At 48.0% G+C, this 10,182-nt stretch overlaps 1 protein-coding gene and 1 pseudogene across 2 annotated transcripts; one reads left to right on the top strand and one right to left on the bottom strand.

Moving 5' to 3' along the window:
* Positions 1 to 564: 564 nt before the first annotated feature.
* CDKN2AIP (CDKN2A interacting protein) lies at positions 565 to 5,062 on the bottom strand. 2 transcript variants are annotated; one of them, XM_027529929.1, is made up of 3 exons: positions 3,681 to 5,062; positions 3,136 to 3,235; positions 565 to 2,676 (listed from the first exon to the last, which is right to left on the bottom strand). In XM_027529929.1, the coding sequence occupies exons 1-3, from the start codon at positions 4,448 to 4,450 to the stop codon at positions 2,668 to 2,670; spliced, it is 879 nt and encodes a 292-aa protein (XP_027385730.1). In that variant the 5' UTR covers positions 4,451 to 5,062; the 3' UTR covers positions 565 to 2,667. The 2 variants fall into 2 exon arrangements, with proteins under 2 accessions (XP_027385730.1, XP_027385729.1); XM_027529928.1 differs by having other exon boundaries at positions 3,105 to 3,235; positions 3,681 to 4,198.
* Positions 5,063 to 7,558: 2,496 nt separating this feature from the next.
* Positions 7,559 to 9,867, top strand: LOC113884802 (annotated as a pseudogene).
* The last annotated feature ends 315 nt before the right edge of the window (positions 9,868 to 10,182 follow it).

Raw genomic sequence — 10,182 nt, 5'->3', positions numbered from 1 at the left:
TTTTTAAGTTGTCCAGTGAAATAAAAAATTATTTCAAGTATATGTACTGTCTTCTATTATTTCTAAAATATAAAATTTAGAAGTAACTTCTGCATACTTAAATTTTACTGTTTATGCCCAATTTTCCTACTCCAACACAACTGCCATGTAAAAGGTCATGTCCTGATTTTTCTCGGTACATTATCACATCAATGGTCAAAGTGCAGCAATTTTAGAAAGCCAGAAGGCCAGAGAGTAATCCAGTCTGAATCACTTAGGACACAGAAGCAGGACTTCATTTCATTACCTACAAATGTAATTCAATTGAACAGGCTCATTAAAGAGCTGAGCTTAGCTTTTCTACTGCCTGCCCAGTGTTTTTCTGAGATTTGTAAACAAAAATAGAACACCTGGTTCTGCTTCTAGATTTGCAAACTGTTAACCTCACTATCCATAGAAAACTGCATCAAGTTGTGAAAAATTACCCAGTTGTAACTTACGATGACTAGTAACATGAAGCCTATTCGCAAGAATTGGTTCTGACTTCGGGGCTGAAAAAAAAAAACCAAAAAAACCCACAACTTCTCGAAAAGGTAAAACAGCTTAAAGCATTTAATATCTAAACAAATCAATCCGTTAATTATAGTAGTCACAAAATATGCTTAATATAGAAACCCACATTTATGTCTTTAAGAAAAAGGGTAATATAGTTTACCTCAAAACATAAATTAACCCACTTAAAGAATCTGCAGAGGTCAAAATCATGGTGAATTTCAAACAACTTCAGAATAAAATAAACAAGTATTTTACACTGCTTTATATTTTAAAAATGCTTACAACTTCTCATAAAAATAGTCTGAGGCAACTATTTTCTCTTATTCTTTAACAGACGTTCAGTATTATGGGCAACATTCTTAAAACCTTAAGCTTCACAGACTTTCAGACATTCAAATACTATGGTCCCCTTTTCTTTGATGTGAAAGTTTATTCAGCTAGGAAAAGAAAAAGCATGGTAGACAACTTATACATTTTTCACCAAATTGAAAGTAGTACAAAAATTTCAAGACTACAGAACTACACATCGTACCTAATGTGTCATTAAAAATAGAAGACGGTATTTTCTTCAGCAAATAAAACAGCATACTGGTATGCCGGTAATGCATAAACCTTTTAATGTATACTGTCATTCACAAATTATTTACAACTTCCACTGTGTGAAGAGAACTAGAATGTAAATTTTCTGCAAAACTGGAAAAAAGCAATACAAAATTTGTGAAAGCTTGTGTTTCAAATACAAAAGTAAGCCAGTTTGTCTCTTCAAATACCAGATAATGTACACACTGATATTTTGGACATATTACAGTAATTCTTGAGGATGTTTTAATGCTGGAGGCAAGTTTACAGGCCTGGATTCTTCATCGAGGAGTACTAAGTCTTCTATTTCACTGCCTCTGTATTTCCTTTTACATATTTTTACCACTACCTTTTTCTTGAGAAATAACTTCAAGGCTTCTCTTGATGCAACTGCTTTAGCATTTTCTTTGCTTTTTCCACAGCCAGTGCCCAAATACACAGATTTACATCTCAATTCACAAACAATACTTTCTTGAGAACTCTTGTTTTGAGGCAGATCTGCCAGTTCTTTTAGCGGGACAAAAAACACATCCAGTGTGGCTTTCAGAGCCTCGATAGCTGCGTTTAAGAGCTCGCCATGATTCACATTGGGACTAAAGCCACCGACAGCCACCAACTTCCATGCCACTGTTTTATACAGTCTGTTGAAAAAAGGTTGTTTCTGTTTCACATCTTCGTTGGTTAACTTGCAACAAGAGAACTTGACAGAACTCTCACTCGACTGTGAAGTACTTTTGGAAGGCAGCTGTGCCGTGCTGGTCTGAGAACTACTCTTAGAAGCCAGCTGGGACACACTTGCTATTGCAGTGTTTTTGGAGACCAGAGAGCCACTGGTCTGGGAGCTGTTCTTGGAAGCTAACAGTGACGCAGCTACCTGTGAAGCGCTTTTGGAAGTCAGCATTGTGTTCACTGAGGTGTTGCTCTTGGGGGTTAGTGAAGATGTGCCTGATGACGAACTGTTTTTAGAAACCGATGATGAAACACTTGCCTCTGAACTGGCTTTAGAAGTTAACCCGCTGGAAGCTGTCTCTGAACTAGGTTTAGAAGACAACAGTGGCAACTCTACTTCTGAGCTTCCTGAGGAGCCCAATAAGGGCACCTCAATCTCTGAGACGCTTTGAGAGGCTGAGGTGGACGAGCCTTCCAAAGCACTCTTTTTCGGCGATCCACTTTGTTGTCTGGAATCAGTGGACTGGGTTACATGACTATTCACACTGGATTTCAACAATGAAGAAACAAATGATGCCGAACCATGTTTATCTGGAACTTCTGGTTCAGAAGCTTTTCCAGACCCTACCGCTGTCACCTGAGAGGCAGTGCTGCTGCTGCTTTGGCTGGCAACTGCCCGCTCTCCATCACTTGTGGCGCTGCTATTCTGACTCGGGTTGCTGGAGCTCAGAGCTGAGTTCCCACTACTCTGTGATTTGGAAGAGGAACCCGAACAGGTTGAGCTGCTCTCCTGCTGACCTGATGTTTTAGCAGGAATTTTCAGACGATCTTGCTCAACTGCAGAATTGTTTTTCCCTTCTATGGCTCGTTTTTTGGCTGGCTCTTCTACCCCTTCTGAAAAAAAGGAAAGCAGATATATAAGTCTACTTCACACACACACATCAGCTCAAAATGTACAAGACAGATACACATATTAAAACAAAGGCACAAGGTAAGGTGAAATTACTTCAGGATTTGTAAATTCTTTACAAAGTGTGGAATAACTTCATTAATTCTTAAAACAGCGTTGAATAACATCAATAATTTCTAACATTAAAACATTAACAGCATAGGTAACATTTGACACTTCGAAATCTCATGGCAGTCAAAGGAAACTATCAAATTCAAAGCCTAAAGCATATAAACACATAATTTAACATTCCAACTTGATTATTAACATTATAAAAATTATAACTCATTAAAAAATTAGTAACGATAATTCCTAATTACATCAAACTTAAGTTCTAAACTCCTATGTATGTTCACATCTATGATCTGCTAACCATTGCTACTCGATATCCCTCTTTTCTTCACCTTGGCAACCAGTTCGTCTCTTGTGATATGGATTGGAGCATCTGTCACTTTGATGCCTTCAGCCATACTAAGTATTTTATCCATAACTTTTTGAGGGTACCTGTAACAAGAAGGGAGAGACGCTTCAGAAAGTGTTTCTGCTCCGCTGCCACCTCTAGGGTACAAAAACTGCAGGCCACAGGAACTGCATTTCCTGGTAGTAAACAAGAAACTGAACCAACCGCCAGGAACTTTCGGTTTCCTGGAACTTCACACACAAACGCCCAGGGTCTGGGAGGCGGGGCCCTTTCTTACAATCCTAATTTAGATTTAGTGTCACTTTCCCCACAAGAGCATTGTCAGCTCATCGCCAACGACACCAACGGCAGCTCCCCCACGCTACGGGGGCACCTCCGGACCGTGAATTGTGTCGGCTTCTGCCAAGAGACGCCCTTCTCGCCCTTAGAGGGCAGCAGGTCCCGCGGATTCCCGCGCTTCACCACTCCCCCTCTCGGCCGACGGCTCCGGGCCTCGGGAGAGCTGCTCGGGGACGCGGGCTCACTCACCGGCACCCGAGGAAGACGTGGTTGGCCCAGGCCATGGAAAAGGAGATGAGCTGCTGCAGCTGCCGATTGCGGGTCCCGCTCTCGGCATCGGCGGCCTCCTCCCGGGGAGCGGAGGCAGCGCCGCCGGCGGGGGCCAGGTCCCCGGCGTTGCGGAGCAGGAACTCTCGGCGGTGGCGCCAGTGTTTGTCGGTCTCGCCGTCGCAGCGCAGCGCCTCCACCCAAGCGGCCACCCGCGGGTTCTGGCTCAGGTATTCCGACACCTCCTGCGCCATGTTGGGCCTGCGGGTCGCGGAGGCCGGGAGCGGACTCTGAGCCGGGAGGCAGGCGCGGGGCGCGAGGTGAGCGGCCCTGTCACTGCGGCCTGCACCGGCGGCCCTCCAGAGAACGCCCCTCCAGAGGCCCAAACAACAGCGCCGGGAACAGCTGAACCGCCCACTTCCGCCCGCCGCCGGCTCCTTCCCTTTTATAACCTCGTAGCCGCCGAGCGCCCGCGCGTCCTTCCGGCGCGAGCCGGTTCTCCCAGGACGCTTTGCGGCGCGCGAGCTGCCGCGACGCCGCGGCCCCGACGGCAGCGGGGGGAGGGGAGGCGGAGCAAGGGCAGGCGGGCGCGCGCCTCCCGCCCCAAGAGGGCGGTTCGCCTGTGGGTTGGCCTGGGGTACCCTCGACCTCTGCGCCCGCCTCCCCGTTCCGGGTCGGCTTTGTGACGCCGCGCGCTCCGGCTTCCTCCCTCCCGCCCCTGGCCCGCCGCTCCTGGGGGCGGCCGAGGGCATCTGGGAATGCGGACTGGCTGGGCGGGGCCGGCCGAGTCCTCGCGTGTGGCGCGCGTCCCCGCTGACTCGAGCTGCTGTCCCAACGCGAGGTCTGGCGTCTCGGCCCCAGGACGCTGGTTTCGAGCAGGGCCAAAATAAAGCTCGCTTTCATCTTTTGGTTATGTGGAAAACAGCATCCAGCGCCGTTTCGAATATAGATAGGCGAGGCATTTTGAAGCCGTTCGGGTCTCGGGGCATTTAGGGATGTGCAGGGGCATTTTCGTTTAAATTGTGCTATTAAAGATCAATGATAACTTTTATCCAGGTCGATGTTGCTCTGTGGAGCCCAGTCTTTGAAACCAGCCCTGACCCCGCAGATTTGGGTTTGGTTTCCACAGTTCAACTCAAGCTGTACTGCTTCCTCTTGGGTGGATTTTTGGTCAATATCAAACGCTGCCCCAGGAACTTCTGGCTCCGTATTTCGTTAAATTTATAAAGAGTGACGTCTAGCTGGACGGAAAGAAGTCATTTGTCTCCATGACCCCAACTTTACCCTCTTAGAGCACTTTTTTCTTTGCATTTTTTTTCTCCCATTTTAGAATGTCCACACTTAACATTACTCCCGACTTGCTTATGTTTCCAATATTAGGTGTTGAGATGGTTGGATGGCATCACCGACTCAATAGGCATGAGTTTGAGTAAATCCGGGAGCTGGTGATGGACAGGGAGGCCTGGCATGCTGCAGTCCATGGGGTCGCAAAGAGTCGGACTACTGAGCGACTGAACTGAACTGAGGCGGAGTCAACAGTCCCTCCCTCTCAGCCTACCCTACCCTCATTGGTTTTCACAAGTTCCCTTCTCTCCTTTTCTCTACGAATCCTTCCTCCCTCTAGTCCAGTGATTTGTCTCCTAATAGTGAGAAGGCAGGTTTTTTTTTTAGTACGATATATGCTATTATTCTTAACTTCGTGGTCCGTGATCTATGCCCTGAACCTTCATATGCAAAGTAAACCTTAAAAAAAAAAAAAAAAAAAAAGACGTATCTTTTAGGTCAAGCATCTGGCTCCTTCAAAGAACAAATACTCCAGCTTTCAGCCCAAAATGCTTTTATTATAATTTTAACAATCAATTTTGAAATCCAGGCTCTATTTGAGTGCCCTCCAAAGCAACAGGGAAAGAAAAGGAAATTTTTGGTTTAAAATGTCCAGATATCCAGTATCCTTGCCTGGAAAACCCCATCGACAGAGGAGCCTGTGGGCTGCAGTTCATGGGGTCACAAAGAGTGGGACAGGACTTAGAGACTGAGCACTCTACAGTAATGCTAATCTGAAATTATGTTATTTGAGGAAAACCGCAAATAACTCAATTTACTAAGTTATTAAATACCCCAAAGTAGCAATCATGTTTTCTCTATATTACAAATAAAAGTAATTTATTTTTGAATAGCTAGGAACATTGAAAGGTCATTTTTATTTTAGACTAAGTTTATATATATATACACACACACACATATAATTTGAAGTTATTAAATGTAAATCATTAGCCTCTTTTTTGGCGAAGTAGAATCTGCGTATTTTTTTTAAAAGGAAGAGGAAAACAAATATCGTATATTAATGCATAGATGTGGATTCTAGAAAAATGATACTGATGAACCTATTTGCAGGACAGGAATAAAGATGCAGACTTAAGAGAATGGACTTGTGAACTCACGGGGGAAGGAGAGGTTGTATAGCACAGGGAGCTCAGCTCAGTGCTCTGTGATGAGCTAGAAGGGTGGCATGTGTGGGAGGGAGGCTCAGGAGGGACGCTCAAGAGGGAGGGGTATATGGATACATATAGCTGATTCACCTGGTTATACAGGAGACACTAACAACACTGTAAAGCAATTATATTCCAATAAAAAATTTAAATAAAAAAAATAAAATGTCCAGATATCATCTAGGTGTGGAATCATACTTGTTGTCTCCCCCATGCCAGATAATTCATCAAAGGAAAAACCAAGAGGCTCTTTAGTTCTTCTTCACTTTCTGCCATAAAGGGGTGTCATCTGCATATCTGAGGTTATTGATATTTCTCCCAGCAATCTTGATTCCAGCTTGTGCTTCTTCCAGCCCAGCGTTTCTCATGATGTACTCTGCATATAAGTTGAATAAGCAGGGTGACAATATACAGCCTTGAGGTATTCCTTTTCCTATGTGGAACTTGTCTATTGCTCCATATCCAGTTCTAACTGTTGCTTCCTGATCTGTGTACAGATCTCTCAGGAGGCAGGTCAGGTGGTCTGGTATTCCCATCTCTTTCAGAATTTTCCACAGTTTACTGTGATCCACACAGTCCAAGGCTTTGGCATAATCAGTAAAGCAGAAATAGATGTTTTTCTGGAATTCTCTTGCTTTTTTGATGATCCAGCAGATGTTGGCAATTTGATCTCTGGTTCCTCTGCCTTTTCTAAAACCAGCCTGAACATCTGGAAGTTCATAGTTCATGTATTGTTAAAGCCTGGCTTGGAGGCTCTGCCTGGACCTTTGGAAAAAGACAAGCCACTAGTGCCCTGAACCAGGTTGGGCTGGCCTTTAGGAGAGAAGTGAGCACAGAGAAGATCAAGAAATCACCTGACATGAGATTAAAGGGATCAGACAAACTTATTAAGATTAGGAGGCCATCACGTGAGACAAGATTAAGGGCTTCCCTGGGGGCTCAGGTGGTAAAGAATCTGCCTGTAATGCAGGAGACCCAGGTTAGATCCCTGGGTTGGGAAATCTTTCCCTGGAGAAGGGCATGACAACCTGCTCCAGTATTCTTGCCATGGAGAATCCCACGGACAGAGGATATGAGCAACACACACACACACACACACACAAGCCGTGCTCATGCCCTAATCTTGTCAGAGACCCCCACCTTTTGAACTCCTGTTCAAACCCCTTAGCAAGTTCTCCAGGGTTGAGACACAGTTTTTCGAGGCAGAAGTCTAGTCTGCCGCCTTTTGTCTGGTAAAGCAATAAAACTATCTACCCTTTTTTACTTCTCCCAAAACTCTGTTTCCAGGATTTGATTCAGCATTGGTGTACAGGGAGGCCGAGCTTTTGATAACATAATCACAGTGGTGATGTGTGTGTGTCCTGAAAGTCAATGACGAGACTGTTTTAAGAAGAGCATAGTCCCCTGTGTCAGAAGCTGTTCTGTGAACAGAGAGAAACCATTTAAAATGGAGTGGAGGAAAATGGCTCCAGAACTAGTGGCGGGCTGAGCACACTGGCCCCTCTTGAAGCCGGCACTGCGGTCCCCGGGCTGATCCGGCCCCTCCAGAACATGGAGGACGTTGAGGAGCTTCTTCGCCCACCTCCTGCTACCCACCCGCTACCTCAGCAGAAACTGGGAGGTGGACGTGACGGCCCAGCTGGGCGAATATCTAGAGGAGCTGGACCAGATCTGCGTTTCTTTTGACAAAGGCAAAACCACAATGAACTTCACTGAAGCGGCACAGTTGATGCAAGGCTCCTTTGTATCTCCAGTCAGAAGGCGGACTAGCTCTACTCCCTGGCGCACCAGGATGTCGACTTCATCTCTGGCCAGAAGCGGGCCAAGCAGCCCTTCTCCGAGCTGGAAGATGGGACCGTAGGGGAGGCAACTCTAGGGCCCCCCAGGAGGTGGCGCATAAGTTCCTGTCGTTGGACGACCTCTCTGACTCCTGTGTTAATGCGGCTCTCGGGGTCACCAGGTCCTCAGTGGGACCCTCATCAGCCTCCTGCCCGATGCCCCGGTAGCCCCTGACGAGATGAAGAATAGTAACCCCCTGTACAGCCGGCAGGGGGAGGTCCTGGCCCGCTGGAAGGATTTTAGGATGAATCCCCGCCCCAGAATAATGTTCTTGTTGGAGCCGGTGGGAGTGTCTCTCATGGAGGCACTGCTGCCAAGGAACCAGAAGGAGCCTGGTAGGGTTGAGGAGCAGCCCATGGAAATCTCTGTGTGTGGGGGAGTCCCGGCCTGGTGCTCAGCATCTCCCAGGAGCCAGGCACCTCTCCGGAGGGCCCAGTGCCCAGAAGCTGGGGTGCGGAAAAGGCTGAAGAGAATGCAGAGCGGACAGCGGAGCCCACTGAGGCCTCAGCCCTTGAGGTCCCGATCGAGCCTCAAAAGCCCACTCCGGGAGCGGAAGGAGGCCTTGGAGCCTGCATCCTGGCTGAAGGAGACCCCAGACCCCTGGCAGGGCCTGGAGCCCTTCGAGTCCCTGGATTCTGAGCGCTGCAGGAAAGGGAGGCCCTACTCCGTGCCTCCCTCGAGGAGGAGGTGCCAGGACAGAAGCGAAAGAGGAAGGGTGGCGTCAAGCTGCAGGACTTCCACTAGTACTCGGCCCCACGCCGGCAGCAGGAGGCCCTGGCGAAAAGGGCCCTTCCTTCGCAGCCATGGAGGTTCTGTACTGGAAGCATGTGAGGGAGCAGCTGGAGACATTCCAGAAGCTGCAGAGAAGGAAGGTGGCTGAGCAGTGCCACTTCCAAGGGCTGAGGAGGGGCCGTGGTCTGTGGAGGAAGACTGCCTGTAGGACTCCGTGGAAGACCTGGGAGCAGCAGATGACTTCCTAGAGCCCGAGGAGTACACAGAGCCCAAGGCGGCAGAGCCCGGGGAAAAGGCAGAGAGGGAAGCGGCAGCCACACCAGTGTCCCTGCACTGGGAGGAGCTGGTCCAAAAGAATGTGGAGCTCTTCGTCACCACCTGGAAGCAGGAGCTCGTCCAGGAGACAGAGCTGAAGCAGCACGTCCGGGACTGGGAGGACACCATCCAGACCCTGCTCCCGGAACAGGAGGAGCACATGCCCTTTGACATCCATACCTGTGGGGACCAGGTCTCGAGGTTCAGCCAACTCAACCAGTGGCGTCCCTTTGCAAAGCTGGTGGCAGGCCAGGCTGCTTTTGAAGTGTGTCGCTTCGTGCTGGCCTCCTTGTAGCTGGCTAATGACAACACAGTGGAGATCACCCAGCAGCTGGGGCTAGAGGTGGCTGTGGCCACCATGTCCCTGAGACTGCTCACATACCAGCGGGCCCATGAACACTTCCAGACCTACGGTGCCCCCTCCACGGTGCCGCCCTGAGTGGGGAGCACCAGGGTTGTGCCCTGGAGCCCATCCCCCGCAGATGCTGGGCATGCATTGGCTCAGTCCACTTTGCTTCCTGGCTGGCCCAGCCTAATAAAGTGTTGCCATCTCACCAGTCCCTTAAAAAAAAAAAATAAATACGATGAAGTGGGGAGTCCAGAAGGGAGCCTGCTCAAGCCGTTACACTCAAGGTCAATTGCTGACCCAGTAAGAAAAGGTGCCTTTGTGTCTTCAACAGGAAACAGGCTATTACTTCACAACCCAGCTGGGGGATGAATTTCTCCTCCCCAGGCAACAACCTAGTCAATGAGAGACTGAAAATCAGCCGAGGAACTCAAGCTCGGTAACAACCTAGAGGGGTGGAATGGGAAAGAGGTGGGTGGGATGTTCAAGTGGGAGGGGACATGGGTAAACCTACAGCTGATTCATGTTGATGTTTGGTAGAAACCAACACAATACTGTAACACAATTATCTGTCAGTTAAAAATGAAAAATTTAAAAAGCCACTACACTTCAAACTTCCAGTTTCCTCCAATGGACTCTTTGTTTATACTAGCCCTACCCAATTCCTTCTCCTCTATAAAACAGCCCTCCTCTCCTTTGGTTTTTGGACTTGCCTATTTTTTCTATCTGGCCTATATACTTCCCTGGTGGCTCAGACGGTAAA

The sequence above is a fragment of the Bos indicus x Bos taurus genome, chromosome 27, assembly GCF_003369695.1.
Source record: "Bos indicus x Bos taurus breed Angus x Brahman F1 hybrid chromosome 27, Bos_hybrid_MaternalHap_v2.0, whole genome shotgun sequence".
Classification (NCBI taxonomy): Eukaryota; Metazoa; Chordata; class Mammalia; order Artiodactyla; family Bovidae; genus Bos; species Bos indicus x Bos taurus.
Note: the sequence above shows the minus strand (reverse complement) of the source record. Positions and strands in the feature narration are given on the sequence as shown.

Excerpts from the sequence above, each read along its gene's own strand:
- CDKN2AIP (XM_027529928.1), bottom strand. The coding sequence starts at position 3,952 with ATGGCGCAGGAGGTGTCGGAATACCTGAGCCAGAACCCGCGGGTGGCC. Across the intron at positions 3,236-3,680 it reads CACGTCTTCCTCGGGTGCCG|GTACCCTCAAAAAGTTATGG; the intron begins GTGAGTGAGCCC and ends TTCTTGTTACAG. Across the intron at positions 2,677-3,104 it reads AGGGATATCGAGTAGCAATG|AAGGGGTAGAAGAGCCAGCC; the intron begins GTTAGCAGATCA and ends CCTTTTTTTCAG.